Genomic DNA, 27,248 nt, shown 5'->3' with positions numbered 1-27,248 from the left:
TCCCATTAGAAAATCATGACTTATGTATCCACTATAAAAATCTTTCGGAGCAAAGAAGCACCCCACTGCGTGCTGATGAGATGGCTCAGGCAGACATTTCATTTTACTGTTATATTGCATGTTTGTCATTGGGTTTATATGATAACCATGAATGCCCTACTTACTGAGAAATACACTATACATAGACTACAATGTATACTGTTTTATATTTTAAACAATGGCAGAGTTTATTAGCCTGGTGATCAACTGCCATACTCTGTACCAGATCTTACTTAGATTTTAGAGTAAAAAGTTTATGCTGCTTACTGATCTGCAGCACACATGAATAACACATTCCTGGCAGAGCACACTAAATGTAACAACAAATCGTACAAAACATATGTATGTATAATATATATGTGTGTGTGTGTGTGTGTGTGTGTGTGTGTGTGTGTGTATGCAGTCCATGGTCAATGTACTGTTGTCCAGCTAAAAAACAAATGTAATGACAACACAAGATGGTCATTTTGAATGTGTTACTGATTTATAACACCTTTTGAAAAGCTGATGCATTATTGGCAACAATAACACTGTATACCCACAGCAGCAGTAAAAACATTGAAACACCTGAATCTTTGGAAAATATAAAAGCTAAATCTCAATGTACAATGGATCCAGAAATTATCAAAATCAGTCATACTGTATTTCTGATTTCCATCTTAATGGCTTATATCTAAAATTGGTGAACTTACTTCTAAAACTGGTGTGAGCTCACAACTAATTTTATGTAATACAAACATTTCATTTAATCACATACATTTAAAATTAATGTACAGTGCAGGCTAGTGAGGTTGTGTGCCACATCTCCACCTGTACATTACTTCCCTCTCTTTTTCTCTCTACAGCAGTCTCAGCCCAGCACATAGAGGAGGAGAGGTCATTTTAGAAAACGACAATCATTCTCTTTAAAAAAAAAAATACCTGAATACTTGAGAGATGTAATGACAATGAAAAGTACAATAGCTTAGTTTTACTTAAATTTAACAGGACAGAGGTGTTGTATACTACAATTCCCAGTATGATGTGGTTGCCCTTATTGGGCTGCAACCATCATTAGCTTTGACTGACTGTAACTGACAGGTACATGTAATTGCTGTATATATTGCAGTAGACGTTCCATTGAAATGTTTTCAGTAAAAAATCAAATTCCAGTTACTGTATTTCACTTACCAAGAAAAAAAAAACATTTTGTTTCATTGACATTGTGATGTTAGAATCATAAGCTGTTTGCGGTACACATTCAGCTTCACAATATACAAACAGGAAGCCATATTTGTACTTTGCACAATTGATTTTACCGCCACATACAGGCACATTACAGGGCCGAAGTATAATGTTCACTGGACAAAACTGTACATCATCCTCAGAGCCTGTAGTCAGTTGCCATATAGTCTATTGTCAAATTCAGCTTTTTCTGAAAACAAACAAACAAACAAAACAGAACAAAAGACAGACCATGTACCACAGTTTGAAAGTGGTCTAACAGTGGTTTCAGTTAGCATGGCTGTTGAGTTATTGTGTATATCTTTCTTCTTCAAGGCACAAGAACACTGGGAGTGTTTGGCAAGAAAGGCCCTGGAGTTAAGGTGAACGTGGACCGTCAGCGGTCTCTTGGGTCCCTTGTTCACAGGGTGATCCGGGCACAGTGGTGCTTTAGCTTGCAGGGCAGCACCCCACGGTTTACCTGGTAAAACTCCACCAGCTGGATCAAGTCAGTGAATTGTGTGTGACCATCATCCAGACTGTAGAGAAACTCCCCTTCATCATCTACCTGCATGTACATACATGCGCACCCACACAGAAGGGAATCAAACACAAAAGATAAGTGACTTACTGAAAATGAGGCTAAAACTTTGGAGGTAATTTTTGGAAGATGGATGAAAAGCATCTTGGGAGTGTATATCCCAATTGTGGATTGTACGCACCGGTAATATCTGAAAGTGTTTGACTTTCTGCATGTGGCACAGTGACAGTACGAATGTCTTAGGATTGCTTTGGCTGTCCCGCAGAAGAAATACTCTGAAAACAAACAAACAAAAACATTTCACAGTTGTTCTAAGCCCTCACTCTATAAAAATTCTAAAATCCAGATAACAATAAATCCAAAATGTGAAAAAAATTACATTTTGAATATATAATGTGGTATTTTCTGGTACTTAGCACTATAGAACAAACTGTCTCCTAAAGATAATTTCAGTTGCTGTGGATATAGAATAAAATCCTCACTGTGTAAGGAAGATAGTCTAAATGCTACTTACAGTCAACAACCTAGAGGTCTTTAACAACAAATTGTTAAACAGTGAGGTGTATACTGTAGCTGCTTACCCATCAATAAGACCCTGTTGAGTGATCAGACGCTGAGCCTCATCCCGAGACAGTTTGCTGTGGAACCATGGCTGAGCCAAGTGGAGAGCTGATGCACACAGAGAGGTGATATGTTACAAATTATTGTAAATTGTAAATTGTACTGTAAATATGTTAATTGTGCACATACAGAGAATCACAATAATAAAAATGTATCCCACAAACCTATGTTTGAAACTGAACTCTGGGATGTGGAGGGGCTCCCATGACCACTCAGGCGGTGGCAGCTTTTCCTCTGAGGCAGAGATTAGTTACAGCAGTTACTCAACATTAGTCAAATTAATTTTAGAACATAGAAGAATTTATTCTTTATCCCTTCTCTTCTTACTGTCTCATCTATGATGTGCTTCCAGCCATTGACCTTACTAGCTTTATTTTGTTTAGGTAACTAGCTGTGTACATGAATATACTGTATGTCATTCAAAAATATTAGGTAAACTAATAATCTTGTTACACCGTGCATGAATACATATGATAAAGTTGTAAATTTTAAGAACACATAATTTCATTTGAAGTTCCTAGATTTTATCACATCCTTTTTATTACCATTTATTTTAAAGATTTTCAGTAAGATGTCTTAGAGTGTGTGGTTCCAGTGGGTGGAACAACAGTAATATTTTTGTTGCCCAAAAAAGCATTATCACTTATTAACTTACAGTTTACCCTTTTTCTTGTTTACAATATTGGTATTCTTGTCTAACTCTTGATTCAGAGGAGGAGAACGTTTTTAAATAAGACCTCTGACTTACCCTCCACGATAGGCCCTCCTCTACAGCCACAGACAACACTTCAGATGGGTTCTCAATCACCCGACTTGTTTGGCCAGAAAAGTCCATGGCCACCAGTGAGTTCTCTGAGATGCTTCTCTAAAATGATACAGATATCATGTTGTTACTTTGGATAGACTGTGCGAGCTTATGTATGTTTAAACCAGTCCTCACTTTTTGCTTTATTTGCCCACAACACTTTATCATATTTAAGGAAAAGACGGAAAAATATTTCTTATAAGCTTATGCTCTTTTGATTGATTGTTGCTTTTGTATACTGTGGAAAGGAAGTAGACTGACTTTTGCTCTCTTGTGGTACTGTATTGCCATCTAGTGTCAGTAACGTGAGTAACGTGACTCCAACCCACATGGGCACATTTTGGTCCTTAAGCCCTAAATAACTGTGAACACTGAAGAAAATTCTTCTTATCAGGATTAACAAGAAGTTTTTACATTACCACATTTGTTCCTCTACCACTTGCTAAGCTTATAATTAAAACAAGTGGTTAAAACAAAGTGAGTAGTGTTTACCTTGAGGGTACTTCCTCTTATCTACCCTGCCCCAATTCCAATTATGTAAAGATACTTATCATCACTCATCTCAGTGTTACTTACAGTAGTATTGTATTTGAAGACTGTTTACTTTTCAGTGTCAACCAATTAAGCTGTTTTCTTAAGGTAGCATGTACAGCTAAATCTTGTCATGTAGACTACAGGAGATTCAACAGCCTGACGCTGTTTGTGGCAGATTCATGTACTCCTTTATCTTTCTAGTTAATCCTCTTTGCGAAGCTGTTGGTCACATATGACCCACTGACAGCAGAGACGAGGTGATGAGTTGTTAAATTTGAGAGCAGCTGATCACTGTGTATTTTTAGAAAGCAGAGGGTTCACAAACATGTCCAAAAGCCATAAATAGATTGTGTTCACTGCCACACAAATACTCCCATTAGAGTCTGAGGCTATTCTGGGGAAAGAAACCTTCATTGACATACTGAAGGTGCCTCATTTGTCCTATGCAACTATAGTGCTAAACTGCTATGTGTTGGCATGTGTTAGCACCAACAGATTTTTAAAACATGAAAAATTGTCTTAAACGCTACATTAATTTATTTTCTAGCTAGTTAGGTAGTTACTAACATTACCAGTAGATCAGTATTTTGGTGCTTAGCACGTATAATGAAGTGGGTTTATCATAATGTTTTTGATGAGTGCAGTGTTTTTGGGCTAAAAACCAAAACAATGAGCTGATTGTAAAAGGGGCTAAAGGGCTCCATAAAACTGAGGCAAACTGCAAAGTTGTGTGGTTAAGTGGGTCTGTCACTACGATCAACTGGTTTCATGTAGTCATTCATTGTTAATACATAAACATATTGACTGAAGCAACTTCAAAAAACATACACATTTGTACAACCAATTAATTTTCAAGTGTGTTACAAGATAGTGAAATAATAAGAGCTCCGCTTACCATTTGTGAAGCTTTTTGTTTCTGGGTGAAGTTTTGGTACAATTGCATCCCATACTGAAACAGAAAAATGTCAGCATGTTCAAGTCTAACCTTTTACAAGTTAATTTTAAAATACTTTCAGTTGACCTGTAGCATAGTGATGAACAGGGACAGATACAAACAAATCACAGCCTGTCGTGCTTTACTGTATATTATTTATAGACAGGCAGGAGAGTGACTAATGCTTTAAACTGTATCCAGCAGACATTCAGACAATGAACACATGCTGATTCTATCAAGACAGCGAGTGCTAATCCAGCATCACTCAACAGTTTCCCTTGACCTCCTCCCAAAGCTAAATCTGATTCTAACATTGACTCAGCATTCCTCCTCTTAGACATAGGCCTGAAGTCTGTGATCAGCAAGCCAACCTTTAACAAGCGCATGGCTGTGATCCAGCAGGTCCTGGTCAGCTCATCATCCGCACAAAGCAGCTTCAAGTCCCGTACTGAACTGCACTTTGTGGACTGGAGAGAGAAGTTACATTAAGATAAAACAACTGCTACATGCTGGAAATCAGTACTCTACTTCTGCTCCTTTTGTGCAGTTTTGGAATATCTAGTAAGTGATGGTACCTTGACACAGAAGCCAAAATCTGTGGGTGCTCCATAAAGTTTTTTGGCTGACAAGACAGTGTAGACATCACTGTCACTAAATTCGGCAATGAACTGGAGATGCCTTGGTTCCTGTAAAAAAAGTACAATATATGTATGCAACATCAAATCAAATAGTTGGGTTTCAGTCTCATTTCCACAACATGTGCACAGCAAAGTGATTTATTTTTAGAAATGAATAGGACATGCTTCTATTATAAAACCTAAAACTGCAGAGAGTGGATAAATACCATGCTGTATTTGAATCAAACCATGCTTGCAGTCTAATCTTTTGGGTAGAAGGAACATAATAGCTGATCTGAGACAGAGGTGGAGGCTAGCACACTTAAATTTAAACAATGCATATTTAGAAATCTATAAAACAGTTATCAGCAGTGCAGGGTGTGGTTAACCTATAAATGTAACAAAGGAGATAAGGATAAATTTAGAAATGTTGATAGGGGTTTTATTGAGACAGTATCAACAGCCACAGTGTGCTAGAGATAAATTTCCAAGGGAAAAAAAGCACAAGGACTACCATTGTTCTGCTTTCATGTGACACAGCGTTCCCACTTCTTTATTTAAAGTAAAGCCATAGCCGTTAGTGTCTGTGCTGACTGACCACCAATGTGTCTGACTAAGACCACAGATGAATGGTAAACCTGCTAGAGTAAAAGTGGGCACCATACCAAAGCTATCCTGTGTTCAACAACAAAAGGTCTACTGTTGGAGGAAATGAAAGCATTTGAGAAGTGGTTGTGTTGGCATGGCTAGTGCCTAGGTATAAGGTTCACTTGTCAGCAGCGTTGAGAGCACTGTTTCTGCCTGACTGCTGTGCCAGCTGACCTAAGGAAAATCAAGCTCAACCTGTTCCACTGCTCTCTTACAACATAGGTGAGATGCACAGAGGATGAACTGGTGAACCCATAGTATAAAAACAGAGGGAGAGGTTTCCCATAATGCATACAACATTCTGTGGAAGATTTTGTTTTACTCACCTTTGAAGTTCCCTTATTGGAAAAATAAAGCCCTGACCTCCGCAGGACAAAATAAAACTTTTTCCACGACTTTCTGCTTTGCTCTTTGGCATGGAGGTGTCCATGTATCTCTGGACAAGTGCTAGAGTTGAGAAAGGTCTGTGTTGGGTAGAGAAACATTAGTCAACAGGTGCGTGTGAGGAATTCATTCTTAAGGGTAGTACAACACATGTAGACAAGGGTTGATCAACTCACAACTGGAAGTCAAAGGCAAACAGTTCAATGTAAACAGAAAGAACCTGATACCTGTATAAGCTCAGAGTGATCCACCATCCCACTGGTTTCACTGGATATGGAGACCATGTGATCTGGAAAAAAGTCCTACCAATATGATAGCAGCATCAGTATTACAACACTCTTTAACCTCCTCAACCCACACCGTGGTGGACCTACAGGTGGGTTAGTTCAGAGAGAGGATATACTAAATGCTAAATTATGTGAAGGAACTCTTCACATAATTCCTTCACAAACTCACCAGGGGTTTCCTGAAGAATTCATATTTGGCATAATTTTTCCTAAAATACAGGCGGCTGTCTGTGTCCATCCCCCAGCTGGATAGCACCTCCATAACAGACTCATGGTCTTCAATGGTTCTCTCTAGTGAGACAAGTAGGAAAAATTGAGACCTGGTAGAATCAGCTGCAATGCCAAACCAAAGTTAAAGGTATAACTTTAAATCTTCTTAAAGTCACAGAGAAATTATGTCTGTAAAAGATGTTCTGGCAAGAGTTTAACTTCAAGGCATGGTTTGATTATTAACCTTGTATCAATGTGTAACCTCTGAATGAAAGCATGGTTCTCAAGTCAAACAGTACAACATAAACATTACTTATTTCCTAGAACTAAAAATGAGTGTTGAATTAATTGGTTGTTTTGTAGTCCAGACAGCCATGTTTAACAGTCACAAAATCAGGGAAAAGCAACAAGTAGCTAGTGATAATTTACACGGCTGATAAAATATATCTGAAAAATGACATATGCCCTACTTTATGAATTATTTAACTGAATAAGCATTTATTGGTATCCCCCTTACATATGAACTATGGATACTGTGTGAAAAAGCAAACTACATTCTACAGCCTAAATATCATGAAAACCACATATCTCCACTAACTTTTTCTGAATTAGAAAAAGAGCCTTGCACTTTGAAATATTGTATTTTGACACATTTCGACTGGTTCTTACAAAGTTATATTAGCTTAGGGGATTATGTCAAGTAGCAAAGGAGAATTTCATCCATCCATCCATTTATCTGAAGAAAGTTAAATAACACATATTTAGATACATGGTTTTCTCTGAATAGCAATGATATGTAGTCTCGACAAAAAAAATTAATGACTGGAACAGAGCAGATGGATGAATTATGTAATGTGTGCAATAGTGTGAAAATGCAGCTGAGAAATCATTTATGCAGTCGCGCTGTCCCCTTGCAGATCAGTATTAATATATCATTGACAAATATGTGTGTTTTTCACTGTTGGCTTACAAAGAACTATATTTTATACCATTCATGCACCATTATCAAATGCAAAAGTAGGTAATGTCAGTGATGTTTTCACACATGCACTGCACTGCCTCTCTACTATTGCAGTTCCAGTAGAGGATGAGGGAGAACACTCTACACAGTGAAGATTTATAATTGATGTCTCATGTGATAAAAACATGGAGCAACATCATTTTACACCACGTGTTTACAGCATGTGGATTCAACGGGAGACACAGAGGACAGTGCTTTGTTCCACTCTAACATCTACACATTTCACCACTCCACCACATCCTGCCACTCCTCCCATCAAATCAAGCAAATCTTCCCCACAGGATTAACAACATGAGCATCACATGATTGAGACAAGTACATATTGTAAGTATGTCAAAGTCAAACAAGTACTGGTTTCATGTATATTTAGAACGGCATAGAACCTGAACTGGCTCGGCACATTACCTCAGATCTCCTTTTGTCCTCAAGCCAGAAAGTCATTTAGTTCAGTGAGAACAATATGAATTGCTGAAAAATATCTGAACTGTGTGCAGTGATTCAGAGGTGTGACATTAGGCTTAGGAAGCCACAGATGACATTTTCACTGAAATCTTTAAAAACTAAAAACTTATGACTAACACTGACAGAGACAACAAAAGTAACAATGACATAAAACACATGTCAAGGAGGTTTTTTTCAGAATATATAATATATCCACAGAAGATTGTGGATCTAAGCCCTTGCAGACTGTAGTGGGATCTTTTTATTCAATACAACTTGAGCATTTTGAGATTTTAATGGTACTGGTAACATGGTACTGACCATGTTGTTACTGAGATTTTTACATTCTCACAAACAGATGATCATTTTGGAGAAAACCAAAAATCTTACCTATTCCCAGATGGGAGAGGTGTTCAAAAAGAGTCCAGCTGTGGTCATCAATGTAGTGGTTCTTCAAGACAAAAAGCTGACATATGTCTCGGGCAGTGATGTCACTGGGAACTTCTACTGCTATGCTGGTGTTATCTTCATTAAAAACTTTGATTACCTGCAATAGCAGCATCAAATTAACAAACCATTCACCAGGATGGGATACTTCTTACCTTCAAGGAGTACAAGCAAACTGTTGCTTTTGGCTTGAAGTAAAGCAATGGCCAGTATTAAAAGTGAGGCAAAGTATCAGACAAATTAATCAGTTTGACCCACATACAGCAATAAGGTAGCCACTGATTTCTGTTGCAACAGCAGGGTATTCAAATCAGAGTTGGAGAAAACCCTACAAAATAGGATGTACTTGAGCTTGCGAAGAAAAGCATGCAGTAATCTTGCAATACCACATTGAGACATCAAACACTAAAATTAATCCATCTCAAAGTATAACTTACCCCCCCTGTGTTTGGAGCCAAGCGGAGTTCTGAGGCTGAGCAAGCTCTGTAGCCTATACATGGCTGAGTACACAGCATTGCAAAGGAAAGCTTTTGTCAGAACGATAAAAATGTGCATCAGACGGCACAGCTAATGTCAGCTGGGAGGCAACGAGTGAGTCTTTCTCTCTCTCTCTCTCTCCCTCTCCTCTCTCTCTCTCTCTCTCTCTCTCTCTCTCTTTCTCTTTCTCTTTCTCTTTCTTCCTCTCTCTCTGCCTCGCTCTCTGTGCTGCAGTGGAGCTGAAAGAAGGTACTTAGACAAAACTGCTTCTTAGCACAGTGCTTTTCTTACACCACATATTTGTATTGCTACAGCTCGAATCCAAATCACCTGCTACCTTTCCTCACCACGAAGAGTCAAGAAGCCAGAGATCAATCTGCTCATTCACCAGTGGGTGGAGAAACAGAGTGAGAGAGAGAGAGAGAGTGAGTGTCAAAAGGCTCCAACCCCCTCTCTATTCACATTTACGCATCCATGGCAAGCACAGTCCCTAGCATAATGTCCTGCAATGGCCAAGAGAGCAATTGTAAAGGTACTGCTTAAACGTAATGCAGGCTGGGTCATCTCAGCCTAAAGTTGGGCTGGGTGGATGGGTTTTATGGGGGGTGGGGATCACAGTGAAGACCCAGTGGCTGTCTCTTTTCTCTGTTTGAGTTCTCTCAGTAGTTTATAGTTATAGCCTGACTCCTTTTGTGGAGAGAAAGAAGGTCAGAGCTGCCCAATGGGGATGAGGTTTGAGCCCTCAATGAGCCACCAGCAAATGGGAGCCTTCAACTATGACATCACCTCTCAGTGTAAACCATTTAGTGTTTAATTAGCCCACATGGAGCCTTACAAGACAAACATCTTTGTTTATTGACATCTAACAAAGACAAAGGCCTGAATTAAACGGACTCCTCCAGCAACCAGTGTGTAATATATTTAACACTGCAGGCTAATTATGTAAAGATTTGTTGAAGCAAATCTGAAATATAGACAGCAACAGCTGAGAGCTTGGCACAACAGTGGTGCAAAATCATGTTTATTTAAAAGACACAAACAAGAAGATATGTATTGGTCATGGCTGCATCTAGCCTGGGCTACAGTTGAGTTGCTTTAAGGAAGTGGCTTCCTGAGAATTGGCCAAATCAAATCATTCAGGAATCACATTTCACCAGGAACAGGGTAGGGTTTGTCTGAGGGTGAGGAAACCTCTTTTTTTTTTTTTTTTTTTTTTTTTTTTTTTTTTTAGCACATTAGCATTGCAGATGTACTTATGTTTGCATTACTTAGCACAGACCAACTGAAAATATTAGAGTTAGTTCCATGCAAACTTTAGTTGAGATGTTGAGAAGACACAATGAAGAAGACAATGAATTACCTATGAGGATGAAATATCTAATCACTCAGACCACAGCCTGAAAACTGTGCACGCCATCCTTTGATTGACTACAAGTAGAAGAGACAGGGAGACAATATGGTGTTAAGGATTTGTGTTAAATTTTGCAAAGACCTATGGCAACCCTAAGAGAGTGACTGTGTTCCACACGTGCATTCTGTGGCCTGTTGAGACCAGAAATTTAAATTTTGTTGTCATCAGCAAAAACACACCAACCCAGAATCACGCTGTGGGGTTTTGTCTGTTATTTATTTCTTCAAAGAAATGTAGAGGATACCATAAATTTGGCAGTGGTCTGCAGCTTTCCCATTAATAAGGAAACTTTTAATTTTAATGTGGATTCCTTGACAAGATCACTCATCCTGTGAGTTAAAGATGTTAATTGTTTTTGTAAAAATGTAGAAATTTGATACAGGCAGTGAAATGGAGTAAGGGAGGGACATGGGAACTGTCCTAATGTAATACATGGCTCTTGTGCAATATATGTGGTAAAAACGTCTTAAACAAATGCAGTAAGAATCATTTAGTCATGCTAGCAGCACAGTTTGAGGGATTGTAATGTGGGTCTAATGGTCAGTCCACCACCCTGGTCCAGACTGAAACCTCAACATCAAGTAGATTGCCATGAAATTTGCTACAGGCCCTTTGATTTTGGTAATCCCCTGACTTTTCTTCTTTTCCTCTGTGGTTTTGTAGAAATATTTCAACAAATGGTGGAGGCAAATTTCAGTTTGTCTAATATTTTGGTTTCTGACAAAATATCAGCAAAAGTAATGACATTACCATCAGCATCAGCTGTACATTGTGTTTTTTGCTAATTAGCCAAAATTACCATCCTTCCCTACTTAATAATATGGGGCACATTGTAAACATTATACCTGCTAAACATCAGCATGTTAGCATTGTCACTGTGAGCATGTTAGCATGCTAATATATCCTCACAGAGCTACTAGGATGGTTGTAGACCTCTCTCCTTGTTTTGGTTTTGTTACTGCTGCTGGAGAGGGTGAAAATCAGAGCCACACAAGTAGACCAGTTTCCTGTGAGTGAAAGTGCAGTCTCCATGGTTACCATGATAGCATTATTTTTTGTTACATTTGCATAATTATCACCAATTATTTGATGTCAAAGAGTGGGTGTTTGGCCTAAGGCACCAAAATGGTGTTCACATGGTTTGCTATCATAAGCTATTAAAGAACAAGGCCCAGCATAAAATATATAGTAAAGTATAGTCAGTTTCACATCTTTTTGACGTGTATTGATGTCTATAGTGATGTGAGTAACAGTGACAAATCAAAGTGGACCCATTGTGCAATGGCTCTTGTGTTTTTTCAGATTGGCAGACATTTAGTCTTTTACTGATGTGGCATTTTAAATTAAATTACAATTTTCAGTTATCAATTGTGAAGTACACAGACAAACATGTTGTTTATAATATCAACAGATGGGTCAAATAATTATAATCATAGCACTCAATGTAATTACTCTGAGTTCTACAGTCTAATTATTGTATCATTATGCATCATTGTTTCACACCAGACAAGTGAAAACATTGAGTAGATAGCACTGTTAATCATTGTTTAAGAGCTTCTAATGAATGGCCAAGCAAGGTAGCATGCTGCATAAACCGCTCAGGTCTTTATCAGTGAACACAGAGCTGCATTCATCAGCAAGTAGCCCTGATTCAAATGTACACATGCTTTCACCTGAAAAGCATCCGTGTCCACCTACGTCATGTCAATCATGCACACCTATTATAGTGCAACATGCAAATATAAAGAATGTTACTTGGAGAGTTATTTCTTTAAAGAAGTAAAAATACTTTAAGGAAAAAAATAGCATGTTGGCTGGGTTTTCTTTAATAAATCCTTAGGTAAAATGCCAAAATGAGGTGCCAATTTTGAAATATGTGACCGTCATATAGTGGTACAGATACTGGACGACATTCTCAGAAGTGCATCTAGTGTGTGTGGATAGTTTGATTTTGATCTGATTTGGTTGTGCCACAGCCATAAAGATTTAGTTACAGAGCACTGCATTTGCTTAGTTTGGTACTAGCTAAGTTGGTTGTGCATGACACTAATATCAAATTTTATTTTTATTTAGTTTAAAGCTCACCACCCAGATAAAATCTGGCAGTTTGCTTTAAATAATTGTAATTTAACCTACTGCATAGATCGGTAGTGCCAAACATAGATCAATGCAACTTTGCGCAGTGGTTTATTTACACACCTCCCACATGGCACAGTATTGTTAGCTTAGTAAAAATGGCAGAAACAAACAAAAAATTAGCCTCTTTCACCACAAAGACTCCAACCAAAAGTCTGTGGTTTGTGCCTCCTCAAATAATTGTCTGTAGATTCTCACCACTGCTGGCTGGGATTGCCACACAAGCCTTGCTGTTTCAGAGATGCTCTGATCCAGCTGTCTGGCCATACTGATTTTTTAAAATAGTAACTCCACTCTCCACCAATTTATCAGTTAGGCTCTATTGCTACAGTATGCAATTGCAAGCCATATTCAACAAACTCTGATGCTATTTTTTGTAGCACTGTGTCTCAGGGGTGAGGAGCAAAGTAGTAGTCAGAGTAACACAACATAATCTGCTGTGTTAAAAAGGAATTTTAATGAAAAGCAAGTCTAGACAAGGCAGAGTAAATCCAGACATATGCAGGACTATATATAGCTTTGTTGAATATAAACTGCTCTATTAGACCTTCTTATCTCAAGGACAGGACAGTGTGAGCCATTTTGCCAATTAGACTACTATGGTTTAACCTTGAACTGCACTCCCACAGCTGCAGCTTTATCACTGAGTGGTGGTGAGGCGGTGGCCTCCAGCCCTGTAGAAAACCACTGAGAAATGACCAGCTCCACACTGTTACAACACCAGAAACAAAACAAACTAAGCTTCATATGGGACTGTCTATTTAATGGCCAGATCAGGTGCTATTTACACCTTTCACAGATACACTGTCTACTGCATTGTTGGTGGGTTGCACTTGTTGGCTACTAATCTTTAACCAAGTTAGAAGTGGAGAAATACAAAAGTAATAGCCAGAATACTATTTGCTTTACAGAGCATCATCCTGGAAAACTATAGTAGGTGCTTCTTTATATGTTGAAAATTATGGTTGAGCTGCTGCAGGGGTTACTTTTGTAAACATACAGTAAATAAATATTATTTGGTCCCTAGCCTTCATTCTGCTAAGTTTGTTGGGACTGGATTGGCACATATTTTACTCTGTGACTGATAAAATACTTTGATTGAAAAGATACTTGAGGTGAACTGATAAAAATGAGAATAATTATATCTTACGTTATTAAGACATTGAAGCAGTAACAAGTGATATCATTTTTATTTTAGTATGATATACGGGCTAAGAGCCCAGTGTTAAAGTAAAAAGAGCAAGCCACGAGGATAGATAGGATAAATTAATCTGTAGGAAATAATGGAGCAGTTACAAAGAGGAACAGGCCATTGTAAGAATTTACATTATGTTGTTGCTGAACATGAACAAGTCTTAGAAATCACACAACCAACACTCCAATTAAGTAGGTCCTACCAACGTAAAGCATTGCTCCACAGGTAATACAGTCTATTGACATTCTGACTTGCATGCAGGTTTTCTTTGTTCAGCATTTATCCTCGTTATTTAAGTGAATTGCACATTTTACATTTCAGTATATTTTCAGAGTCCAGTGAGAGCTATTTTCTGGGGTTACTGCACCTGTCATCTTTCAAATGACATCTTGCATCTGCGTCAAAGATTAATTAAAAAAAAAAAACAAAAAAAAACATGCTTCCTAATGAGCTAATATTTTTCTTGAATTCAGAACTAATAAGGTCAGTTTCAACAAGTAACAATGCCACTGACAAACAGCTGTGAACAGTGTATGCGAACGGAATACATTCTACATTAATGAAGATAAGTTTTGAAAAGTTTTACATAGAGTGATCCTTTCCATAATCCTCATCCAGTGACATCTGAAAAAACATCTTTAATTTCCGACAATAATGCGATCAGGAACACAATGCAGTGCTTCACTAATAAAGAGGAAAACGCATTAATGTTGAAGAGAGATAATAAAAAATCCATTTAAGGTTCTCACCCTCTTCTGCAGACAAAGTGGTATGATGGCAGGTAAGGTGACTCTTCTTGCGTGGAAATTCATGTTTCCGCCTTTTGGTGCGCAATTAACTATGGACAGTATCTGTACATAGTTAATTATGGTTCTATTCTAATATTAATAATATACAATACAGTTTTGAATACAATATATGGTAACCCTATTGAATAGTATAGAAAACCAGTTACAGTGAGATCCTTCACAGTCAAACTGTGAGAAACTAAGTTATGTTGCCTCCCCACAACACAAACTCCTCCTTGTCCTTGGAAATGTAACAGCTCCTTTTCTCTCCTTTTAGAGAGAAAGTTGAAAAACAAAAAACAAAAAACAAAAAAAAAAAAAAAAAAAAAAAAAAAAACAAAGAAAAGTCCAAGTCCAAGGGCAGGGAAAGCTATAATATTTGGAATCAAAGTAACAAATTCTGCCAAGTGATAATGGCAAAACCAAAGCAAAGGAGCTGCAGATTTCCCAGAAAGTTCACGTTTCACTAAATAAATGTTTACAAGCGTATCCATGAAACAGTTTGAATTAATGTTGTATACTGTATTAGTGATGATATCTGGCAAAAAGTGATCATTAAACAATCTGCAGTTTAATAACTAGGGAGGAAAATCAAAGAGAGTTGTATCCTGATATTCTTGCAACCACATTAGGAATTCTGACTGACCTCTAAAATCTACATCAGCCCTAACTTTATTTATTTATTGTATTATTTCTTTTCAAAACTGCATTTATTTATCCACTTTATTGTATATGTATTGTATATATATTACAATTAGACATCAATGTCAAAATTTGCCTCTAACACACTACAATGCATCTAACTTTCTACCGGTTCTATATCGAACTATACTGGAGGATCCATTTCACCAGTTACAAAACATACCAGAAGCTGTAGCGGACATATGTCATTTCATTAAAGCTATTAATGCATTAATAAAGAGGAAATGGTAGCAGACCACAGTTCTATCTAGATTATATATTAGTTGTGGTGTGAAAGCTGTCTGAATGTGAATATTTATATTTACTAATTTAGTGCATCCCAGAGCGATAAAGCAGCTTTATTGCAAAACTTAGCTGTCACCAAAACAAAAACTTGAAGGGTATCTTTAACTTAACTGCAGTGAATGTGGAATCTTTGGATCAATGATGGTCCTCTCTTCCAACTCATGAGCACAAACAGGAAAAGAAGAACCTCCCACCACAGGGAGGGCAGACCAGGCAGACACTGCTAGTTATCACACAGCTAAAAACGAATTGGAATTAATGGAGCCAGAATGATAGCAGAGTCTCCACAACTCTCATAACAAGCCAGGTCCAGACACATTGTCCTTGACCACGACTGATTCAACCAGGACCCCCTTGCAGGCTCTGTCAGAGGAACAAGACAGCAGCCAGAGGTGCAGTGGTGCGTATATGCAGGTGTATAGTGTACACCGACTTTACAGTATACTTACTTAAAAACAGCCAGAGACATGTATCAGTTCTCTTGCAGAACAAGGACATAGCCACTTTTGTTCTCTGAATTTAGCCTTTAAGGCAGTGCCTCTGCCCAGCACATTATTGTAAATAAAACAGTAAAACAACAGTAGCTAGCATGCACATGTATAACAATGTAATAAAATTTAATCAAAAGGAAAATCATGAAACTGACAACAATCACAAGCTAAATTACTGTAGAATCATCTGCAAAAGAGATGATAGCTGTCAGTTTTGCAGCAGCCACAACACTGTAGATCAGTGTCATATAGACCATGTAGACTACCTCAACAAGTGCAGATATTCAGGCTTGAAGTATGTATGTATGTATGTATAAAATGTATTAAGTAGCATACAGTGGAAATACTCAAGTAAAGTACCCCAAAATTTTACTCAAATACAATATTAGAGTAAATCTGTGTGGAGCCAGGGATCAGGTAGTGGCAACCAGCGTCCAGTGGTCATTAGAGGAAATGCAGCTTAATGTACTTCCTAACCTTGTCCAAGTTGTTTGGCACAGGGATAGTAACTGTGCTCAAGAGTTGTGCTGTTCCATTTACAGTGAACTGAGCTAACCTCCAGTGAGAAAGTGCTTTTCCTTGAAAAGTTGGATGTTTGTATTTTCAGGCACATTCACATAGTAGTTACCGCTGTCTGGTTCTGATAAGGTCGTAGCAGATGGTGAACAGCGCATTTGCCTGTGTGTTTTGTGTTTGTGTCTCAGCAAGAGAGAGAGAGAGGGAGAGACAGAGGAAGGCGCTACATGTGTTTGACATGTTATAATAAAAACACACTCTGTGATTGACCTATTCATATTACACTACTCTCACAGTTTAATCCCTGGTTGTTGCTGTTTACACAAGACCCGCATGCGCAGCTGTCATTCTGCAGACCACAGTTAAGCCATAGAATAAATACCACCAAAATACCACACCTTGTATATTTAGTAAACACGGCTGAACTTGAAGTTTGGTAGAAATGGCAACATCAAAATTCAACAAGACAAAGCAAAAGAAATGGGTTAGCATTATAGAATTTACAAGCTTTATTTGGTCTCATTGTTAAATATTAAAATTGAGGAGGACAGAATTTGTAGTTCACCTGGACTAAACGTTACTAACCATGTTTACTATGGGATTAATGTAATCCTTAATAATTTCCCGACAGGAACTATGATTTTATACCACATAACTGTCAATCAGAAAGGGACAAGAGGGAGACATAGAGAAATGAAGGAGCAGCATGTACATCTAACACCAGACGACTTGCCATATATAACACATACTCTCTGTTAGACACAAGGAATGGGAGCTATGTGACTCTTCTGATTCTAAGCCCTCTAATTCTCACTTAAAGTACTGTTTTATAATGAATTGCTGAATTAATTAGCCACTCAAGTTGGTGTGTTCAGTGTGCTTTGAAAAATCTGAAAAATAATGACCTAATAGCCAAGTGGTTAAGGCGCATACCACATGGGCACAGTCTCCTTGAGCAGCAAGTCCTCAGTTCTAGTGCTCTCTTTCCCCACAATTCCTGTGGGGAAACGAAACAATGAAACTGTCCGCTGCCATTTTCTGGAGACTGTGGTTGTGACTTTCTGACAGACATCACTGCTCACTCATCTACCAAATGCTGATTCAAGTTTATACAACACAAATTATTAATCAGCTTAGCTCTGTTTTGTCAGTAAGCAGTAAAAATGTTGACAAATTATCAAGTAGCACAGAGAACATGTGTAGATGGTTTATAACTGTTAAGTGTGACCCTGAGGACAGTGTAACATCTGCTGTAGAGGAGAGGCTGAAACTCAAGAGTGAAGAACACGGACATGATGTGTGTTGCATCTGAAATAACATCTCTAAAGAGGCAGGCATTTCCTCTGAGTCATATGGCTGAACTGAGCACTCAACACCATCTGTACACAGACTGTCTGTGTGCTTCTGGTTTCTGGTAAGAGTCCAAGCATGACTGCTCACTATATTCCTGGAGAGTGGAGGCGGTACCAGTGTCTTGGACTTCCCCAAAAACTGTTTATTTTGCCATTGTATTGTATAAGATATACCGTTTCTTCCATAATGTTGCAGACAAAGTCCCTATCAACAATATCAACATGGACTGATGTGGTGCTGTGGCTGTGAAGTCAGAGGCTGAACCCTTGCTGTCGCCAGTGGTCACTCTTCCTGAGGTCAAATTCAAAAGTGCAGAAGGATTTTATTTCACAAAGTAATCTCTCATGACACAGTTGTATGTCTGAAACAGCTGAGGTAGTATAGGGAACAAACTGACTTATTCACCATGGAAACTGATCTGTCCTAACAAGACCAGTTCAAGACCACAAGACCACAAGACCACAATCCAGTTGTCTTAACCTACTGTGCACATTGCAGTGTATTTTTATGTAAAGTTCACCTGACTACACACTGGCTTCATATGCATTTAGACATATATTTTACTGGAGGCTGTTGTGCTGACAGCAAATCTAAGTGTCTCCTTGTCATAATGTGGCCATCATGACTTGGTGATTTTGTTTTGGAAATGGACCGTGACACTGCAAACACAAGGCTAACAGTGGGCTCAGATAAACCAGTTTCTCACAAGTGAAATGGCTGAAAAGCCTCTCTAAAACAAGTAATGTCACTCTAAGGGCCTCATTTACGCCGAGTTGCTTGAGATATCACAACGGTAACCCACTCATTCTATAATCTAAGCTTGTCCCTAGTAGATTATCATTTTAGATAATTGTAACTGATTGGAAAATGACTACCTAAAATGACAATTTTCCTTTATAGAAAAGTTGGAAGGGTGGGTGAGGGATGAGTGGTGCACAGTTGGAACAACGATGTCACTGGTTTCTTGAGTTCCACTGAAATGAGGTCATAACGCTGTGACATGAGGACTGTCACACATAAACAACTGTTCAGTCTGACATACTCCCTTTGTCTTCCCAATACTGCTGCTGAAAAGGCTAAGGTAGAGGCTCTCAGGCCCATGTGTTGCAGGCGCGGGGCCTCATCAGTAAGATACATGAGGATTTGCTAACAAGGGAGCCACATTGTTGCAGAGTGAGGTCAACTGGGTGTCATTTTTGCTCCTTTGCTGAGGATTATTCTCACACCTATCAAAGAAAATGCCAAATCCGTGCAAATCCCTGACCTGTCTTCACAATAGGCTGGTGAGAGCACTGGAGAATTAGCAATTGTTCTGTAATTTTCTAAAGTGAAACCCTGAGTTGAGTGAGGAGGGAATAGAATAGAAGGGCTCATTTGAGACTTTGTATATCAAGTGGAGACACTCCAGCGTTAGATAATCAAGCAATCTTATCATAATGCATGAAGAGGAACAGATACCAATTTGATAACATTCTTGCGCTAATCACAAATACACCAGAGTACAATGGAAGCTTCAGAAAAAACAGAAGTTGACGCTAATACAAGTCTGTATGTGTTTTCACTCTCAACTTGGAAGCAACACTTAAGCACAGAGAGGTTTAATACTGCTGATAGTCACTGGTAACTGCTGAGCTCTGTAATATCTAGCTTTCCTATGAGTCATTGCTTTGAGCTGCCCCCTGCTGCTACACAAACTTACACAAACACACATACACACAGAGACCACAGAGATACTGAAAAACCTGAAATCAACTCCAGCATACATTACAGGGATCCACATCCAGGAAATATCTAGTGGTTGACAAACCAGACTAATTTAACAGCCCTGGAAAATGTATAGACAAAATCCATTTTGAAAGCCATGCACTTTTGAAGCAGAACCATAATTGTTAGCTTTCCAACATAATGACTGTACTCTCTTTTTAGAATTTGACTTTGAGGTCTGTATAGACGTACAAATCATCTATAGATCACAGGGTCAAGTTGAATAATTTTTTTGCTGAGCATAATAATACATTTTCTCCTAACTTGCACTCACTGGTTGAAAAAGAGAAAAAGACAAAGTTAACAATTATTCATCATGAGTTGTGTATCACCTTAATTATAGCTGCCAAAACCATGAGATCATTAGATTTTTGGGTCAAGTTACAATAGCTGTAAAACACTGTGGTGGTATGGCATTGACAAAAACATATATTTTCCTTAGTTAATTAGTATTTGTGTTCCATTTCAGTAGTAATTAATAATTTTGTACTAGATTAGAAAGCTTGTCAGTAACTAAAGTTAAGTTTTATTAAATTCCACATAAGAAAAGCCAAAATTTGTTCAACATCTAGATTAGAGTGAAAGCTTTTCCAGCACCATTAGGCACTTCTCCATATTCAGTGCATGACAAATCACACACACTGTGCTAAACAAATGTACAAGAGTGGCTGTTAGGCTCTAGGCCAGGTATTTCCTGGGTAAACCATGAAGCTATAATCAAATTTCAAATTGCTTCATCTACAGGCAGTATCACGCTTCACTTTATTGCCTATTTTTATGTAGTTTAGTGGCCACTGTACTGTATGCAGGTAGAAACATGGGATCTCAAAAGTAATAACATTGCTTGTGTGGATTGTCTGAGCGTGCTGACACTGCATTTTCATCCCCTCACTGCAACTAATTTCCATACTCGCATAACTGGTTCAACCATCCATATGCCCCGAAGGTTTCAGACAAATCACAAGCCAAACATCATGTAACAATGTATTTATTTAATTTTAAACACTGTATGTCCTGCAGTCGTTTGTCTGCCATTTGTTCCAATTAAAGTTCTCATGAGTTTGCTGCCTGGGGTAGCATATGGAAAAGGTTACAACAGAGGCCTTATTTTTTCAAATAATATGCCTCTTTGTGTCACGATAACCCTCAAGTGCTCTAAATGGAACACTCACCTGAGATGCACTGCTTTTGGTCCATGGTAATAAACATTCAGAGACAAAGGGGGTGAGGGTTGAGGGAATAAGCTCAGGGAAAGGGTTTGGAACAGGAGAAGAGAATGACTCCTCTCCCTCTCCATTGTTCCTGAAAGACAAAAAAAAAAAAAAAAAAAAAAACATAAGACAAAATGAGAGCGAGGAATAGATGTTGCTTAAAATGATCCACGCATTGTTCTGATTTGATTTCGATTTGACATCCCTCTGCTTAGTACTGTCTTTGTCAGGCTGAACATTGCAATGATGTATTAGTACTTTATGCATGACTATTATCACATCTGGCAGCTTAGAGAGTTGTTACAACATATCGCTGGTTCCTGTGTTGGTTGTGTCCCATGCACAGGGATGAGGAGTGTAAATGGCGCAGGTGATAAACAAACTGACATATCTGACAAAAACACAAGGCTGTCTCTTCTCTGACCCCTCGTGCTCTCAAAGACCAGACGGCACACCCTAATCACCAACAGACTTTTGATAAGATGGCAGATAATACACGTGAGCTGCCCCTGATTTCACCACTGTACAATACAGCAGTTGCTAACACACTGAACTGCTGGCTGGAGGAATATGAACTGTATTACAATCAAGAAAATGACAATATGTAATAATTTTATTGTGAATGACAATATATTATAATTCTCTGTCCCCCTGTCATAATCACTTAAGGATGCATCATTCAAACCTGTGAGTGTTGTAGAATGATCCATGTTTTGTTCTTTACTTTCCTTGTAATCTGCCCATTTTTACATCAGTCAGAAAACACCTACATGAACTGATCATCTACTACACAATATATCATCCACTCCACCATCAAGATACGGTTAAAAAGACTGAGCACACTTGCATATGAGAGGGCCTCAGTTTCTGTATACTGCTGTTCTCTGACTGATGCTTTCTTTACTGTTCTGTAAACAGAGCAGTTACTGAGTTACTAATTATCTCCCGCAAACTAACAGGTGCTTGATTTTATTCCAGGTCTTTAACTGCACTGTTGAAATAATACATTACACTTCAATGACAGCTGTGTTAGGGTTGAGCCAAGTGTGTTTACAGGTACAAAGTCTACACTACAGCTTTCAAATAGATCTCTCTGTCTCGCTGCAGAAAATACAAGGAGTGTACTATTCTTCTGCAGGGCTGCTTACATTGTTAAGTCTACAGTAGAAAATACTACTACTACAGTTTTAGTGCAACTTGATTTCTTAACCTTATAAACATACTGGCATCATTAATGACAAGTTGAAAACAAAATGAGTCATACCTGTTCCCCTTGCAGAGCGTAGTCCTGGTCTTTTGGGCATTTGGTGTTAGTAAGGGAGCTCGCAAAGGGATGAGGGCTGGGCTGGTAAAGCCACTCACATTACCCTTGCCACTCTGAAAAATCTCTGCTTTCTCTCCGAGGCTTCCAGAAGTGTGTATTTCGTCCAGTGTGTTATTCATATCACTCATGTGGGCCAGTTAAATCCAAGGCATCTTCTGGAGCAGAGAGAAGACACGAGCTGTTGGACTGGAGTGTGTGCAGAGCACAGTTAGAGCAAGCTGGCTGGCGGGGCTCCTCTGCTCACAGCTCAGCAGAGCGCGCACACACACACACACTCACTCACAAGTCTCTCTGGCTCATCTGCTGCCCATGAGGGTAGCCCAGTGGGGCAAAACGATCCCTCCTACCCAAACATGATCTACCACAATAAAGATATTTTTAACGCAATGAATCCCAAAACAGACGTCCTTGCTCTGACAGAGTAGCATATTAATAATCAACTAATTTGTTCAGCCTTCTCAAGTCTTTTATTAATATTGTTGCTTTAATTTTCCTTCTTTTCGTTTGTTGATATAGTTCCTTTTGCAACCTGGAAGGCAGGAATTTTACACACAAACCACACTTACGCAAAAAGGGGGTGTCTTAGCTCAGTAATGAGTCCGGAGGGGCCGCGTGTACTACAAGACCAACTGTTCTTTTGTCTTGGACTTTGCATGGGGATCCAAATTGCACTTTAAACTTAGTAGAGTGTAGAGGGCATGTGATTGTGCAGAGTAGCCGGCCCTGCAGATTGGTTGTGTTGTGGGCTGTGTCATTCAGTGACAGGCTCCATGTGGGGGATGGTTGGGATGATAACATCTCTCTGAAAGGTAATGTGTAACAGAGTCTGACAGGCTACTGGAGATACAGACTAACAGGCAGAAAAGGGTTAAAGCAATAGCTCACTACATTAACAGAGGACAAGGATAATTTGATTACTTTGGTAAATATGACAAGCTGGGGCAGTGATCAAAACCCAGTTGTTTTTACTTTCAAAAGGACTGTAACTGGGAAATCTCTTGCTTGGGGATGGAAATCAGGCTGATCTGTATGACCCGCGTCTTCATTAATCTACACGTCCTGACATGCGTCTATCAAAGCATCTGTCAAAATAAATGAGCTCCACATGCCTTGGGATACCTTTTAAGCTAAGCTCTATTTTATGCACTTACAAAGCATACCAGCTTAAGAGGCAAAACCAGCAGTGTTAAAATTAGTTTCCTGGGGTTGATTTTGGAGAGGAGAGAGAGGAGTAGGAGATGGGCATAGACAAATGGTTTTGCTGAGGTCCTACAGTGGATTGATACAGGGACAAGAAACCCCAGGCTGCACGAGAGGGCCAGAAATAACTTATAGACTGGAACACATTCTTTTGGTATCAGTCAATGCAAATGCTAATTACATTGGTGTAGGATGAATGCCAAATCTATTTTAGGGAGTTAACAGCGTCTGCTATTACTTAAAGATATAGTTTTACTCCTATTATTTTGTGCTGTAATGCATTTTTGGTTTAGTTTTACAACACAACACACGTATCACTTAATGTTACAATTAATTATTAATCAACGTTATTTTATCTGAGGATGTTTTAATGTAATTTATTAAATTATTTTTCAATGGGTTTCCACCAAGTTGAAACTGTTTTGTATTAAACAACAGAAGCAGTTTTGCTTCCACTACACCTTTGCCAGGTGCCAAAAATGGCATCATCGGCACAGATTAATTGGTCTAATGAGACGCTGGTTGTTGCCATTGACCCTTAACAGCTCTGCTTTCAGTGCCACAGCACCAATAGCGCTTTCACATAATTTGCTGGCCTGTTAGTTGTCACTTGTGCTGTTGCTCTGAAATACAGCTCAGATTAAAACAGTGAGGCAGAACTGAAGTAGCACCTCATCCATGCTTAATCACTCTACTCCAGACCTCCTCACTTTCATCCTGCAGGCCACCCCTCAGCAAAACATGGACAGGAAAATGGTGGAAACAGGATAGTTCACTTTATTATCCAGTTGACAATGGTGGCCTGTCGGGTGTGTCCCTGTCAATGCTTAAACAACAGGTAAGGCCTCTGCATCAGCTAAGAAGTTAGATTTGATAAATAGGAACAATTCACCTGCAAGAGGTTATGTTATGGCATAAATGCCCTCCAACACAGGGATACTAAAGAACTCCTGAGTGCTCCACTGTCACTACCAGGGCCAACATCTTCAGCAATACTTTATATCACATTGTATACAGTGGTAGTGCTAAAACAGCACATAGTGTTAACACTCCTTTTACCAGCCTTCTATCAACCCTCTTCCATCTCTGAAAAGCTCTGAAGTATAATGGTCAGCTTCAACTCAGAGAGCAGCACAGGGCACTTTCCACAGTCTATGGATCCACTTTTGGCTTCCAACCTTCTACAGCAGAGCACCCTGTGGCTTATGCTAACCCTACCTGTCCACCAAAGTCCAGAATATCCTGTTACCAGCTTCTCTCTTTGTGAAGATATTCTAAACCCACAATGAAGGACTGAATCATTGCAGAATGGGTCAGCCAAGCATGTGTGCGTCCCACCCCGGCTTGATGAGCCTGATTTTTCAGAAGGGTTGCAAGGCCAACAGGGATATCCTGCAGCATTCTTAAACTGTTCTGGTGAGCATAACTATAGCAGAAGTGTCTCAGCTGCAGGTAGAACCACCCCGGACAGTTCCTCGGTACAAGGAGGCATGTCAGGCAATAGGCTTGACTTTTGGGGCAAACTTTTACCTATAAGGTATTCTGTGCAAGAGGACAGGATGAAATTGTCTACTGTAGACACTGTGTAACGTAACAGTTGTTGTTTGTTGTTGCATTGCTGTTTACGGGGTGGCAACTACTATTTTCATTAGTGATTTGTCTTGTTGTCTGCAACCAATAGTGAAAAACCCAAAGGTATTCAGTTTGCTGAAACATACTCTTGGCAAAATTATTTTAAAACTCTCACTGACTAAAATAGTTGCAGATTAGATTTTGATCAATTGAGTAATTGATAAATTGACTAATCATTTTAGCATTAGGTCTAGTTGCTTGCTTTGACTTCAGCTAAAGGGGTAAAAAATAAATTTTCTGTTGTTCCACCAACTGATCTGAGTACCTGTCAAAAACCTGTCTTTCATGCTTAAGAACATCAGGAGTTCAAGTCAAGGTACAGTTGCCCTGTGCATCTTGATGCACTCTAGCCATCTATTGACAGAGAAAGGTGGCATACATTTGTGCGCTGTGTGGGTCTGCTTATGTGGAATGCACGGAGTGAGGCATAGCAGCTGTTGGAAACTACAGGGAGAGGGCGGTTGGTAAACACTTGTGCTGCAGCAGTGTCTTTTCAGAATCCATGCTAGCCCATTCATAATGTTAGACCTAGGGATCATGCCATTTGTTACCACTTGTAAGAATAATTCGTTGTGTATTGTGAGTAAGCCTCATTGCAGCTACTAGCTGCCATTTCTCACTTGAATTCAATGTGTAATTTCTGGCATGTTCTAAAAAGCTGTGGAGAGGAAAGGGCAGAATTATATTGTTTTCCAGTGAGTTGTTTTATTTTGAAATACTGAAAATGTCCAAAGATAAACTATTGTGATACAGTACCAATGTGTTTTTGCTCCTGGCTGTGTGGTCTGAGAACTGCTTAGCTTTGATGCAGGCCTCTTGTTGGTATGCATCTAATTTGAAAATCAAATAATTATCCTGTCAGTGACTGCCTAATGTCATTATGTCCGCTTCTCACTGAATTACTGAAGGAACACAGAATTCACTGTAGAAAAGAAAATTGTTGGATTTTATGGGGTGTTCAGTCTGTGCCATTTGTCTGGAAAACAATTTCATCCATGTTCAGCCGAGTTTAGGAGCTTTTTTTTGGAAGTCTGACATTAAAACACAAAAAATGAAACTCGTTTTAATGTATAAACACTGACTTGACCCTGTTATATTTTGGGAGTCACTCCTATGTTCCCTAAGATCCTATGTTCCTCGGGCACATAATGGAAACATGACAAAGTGTCCTATGTTCCCCCATTCTACATGTGTACTTTCTAAGGGTCCCATGTTTCCTAATTCTAAGTGGCACATAATGGAGACCTGGCAATGATGTTGTCCAGCTCTCTGTATTTGCTTAATATGACATGAGCTATTGTGGATCTAATCAAAGGGTTTGCTGTTTTACTCTCAATGGCTCTCAATTTAATAGCCTACACTTGGTTTAGGGTAAGAGTAGGGTAGGAGGGTTTATGTGTGTTAACAGAATATTGAACTGAGGAACAAAAGACCCTAGGAAGATAGATATGCCCCCATATTTTGCTGGTACAGAAATTTCTTGGTAAGACAATGCTTGATAGTAGCCTCTGCATGTTGGGAAGGTCAGCCTGATCTCATCCCTTACAATAAATGTGTAGGAGATTCAGTGCAAGAAATATCAAAGTCAGGGAAAGCTATTACCACTGTGTTCAAATATTTCAAAGAGGAGGTGACTGATTCTCTAACCAATTCAAATGTTATATAATCTAATAAAATTAACACGAATGTAAACTTTCCCTGACATAAAGTAAAAAGAACTAATACTGAGAACTCACGGTAGAGTGGATCCGTCGCACACGCCCTCCTGCTCCCTCTACACCAACTCCAACCGACTCGATAATATCAGTTTGAAATGAAGGATCCGACACGGACTTTTTTTTTTTTTTTTTTGTGGACAGCTTACCTTATGCCTCTTTAAGTGGAGTTTCCAAATTAAACTCTTCATATCGCTGCTTCAGAGGGGAAAGAGACTCATTGTTCACACGTGTAGCCAAGGTGCATTGCAGTAACGTGCCATGCGTCACAAAGTATGACACGTTTTACCAGTTGGGAGTAACAGGTATTCAACAG

General features: G+C 38.9%; 1 protein-coding gene across 7 annotated transcripts; it reads right to left on the bottom strand.

Moving 5' to 3' along the window:
- Positions 1-501: 501 nt before the first annotated feature.
- grb14 (growth factor receptor-bound protein 14) lies at positions 502-27,223 on the bottom strand. Of its 7 annotated transcripts, none has more exons than XM_051071534.1 (16): positions 27,082-27,223; positions 22,326-22,540; positions 21,023-21,152; positions 9,170-9,232; positions 8,676-8,832; positions 6,783-6,904; positions 6,554-6,628; positions 6,269-6,406; positions 5,253-5,363; positions 5,049-5,144; positions 4,639-4,692; positions 3,153-3,269; positions 2,569-2,638; positions 2,365-2,452; positions 1,965-2,058; positions 502-1,810 (listed from the first exon to the last, which is right to left on the bottom strand). In XM_051071534.1, exons 2-16 carry the CDS (start codon positions 22,511-22,513, stop codon positions 1,664-1,666), a joined length of 1,650 nt encoding a protein of 549 aa, XP_050927491.1. In that variant the 5' UTR covers positions 22,514-22,540; positions 27,082-27,223; the 3' UTR covers positions 502-1,663. The 7 variants fall into 7 exon arrangements, with proteins under 7 accessions (XP_050927491.1, XP_050927492.1, XP_018557840.1 ...); XM_051071535.1 differs by having other exon boundaries at positions 22,326-22,537; positions 27,082-27,211; XM_018702324.2 differs by lacking the exon at positions 27,082-27,223 and adding an exon at positions 22,952-23,078.
- Between the last annotated feature and the right edge of the window lie 25 nt (positions 27,224-27,248).

Source organism: Lates calcarifer, linkage group LG1 (assembly GCF_001640805.2).
Source record: "Lates calcarifer isolate ASB-BC8 linkage group LG1, TLL_Latcal_v3, whole genome shotgun sequence".
Taxonomy (NCBI): domain Eukaryota; kingdom Metazoa; phylum Chordata; class Actinopteri; family Centropomidae; genus Lates; species Lates calcarifer.
This window is presented reverse-complemented; position numbering and strand designations above follow the sequence as displayed.

Excerpts from the sequence above, each read along its gene's own strand:
- grb14 (XM_051071534.1), bottom strand. The coding sequence starts at position 22,513 with ATGAGTGATATGAATAACACACTGGACGAAATACACACTTCTGGAAGC. Across the intron at positions 6,629-6,782 it reads AATTCTTCAGGAAACCCCTG|GACTTTTTTCCAGATCACAT; the intron begins GTGAGTTTGTGA and ends TCATATTGGTAG. Across the intron at positions 5,364-6,268 it reads CCAATAAGGGAACTTCAAAG|GAACCAAGGCATCTCCAGTT; the intron begins GTGAGTAAAACA and ends CTTTTTTTACAG.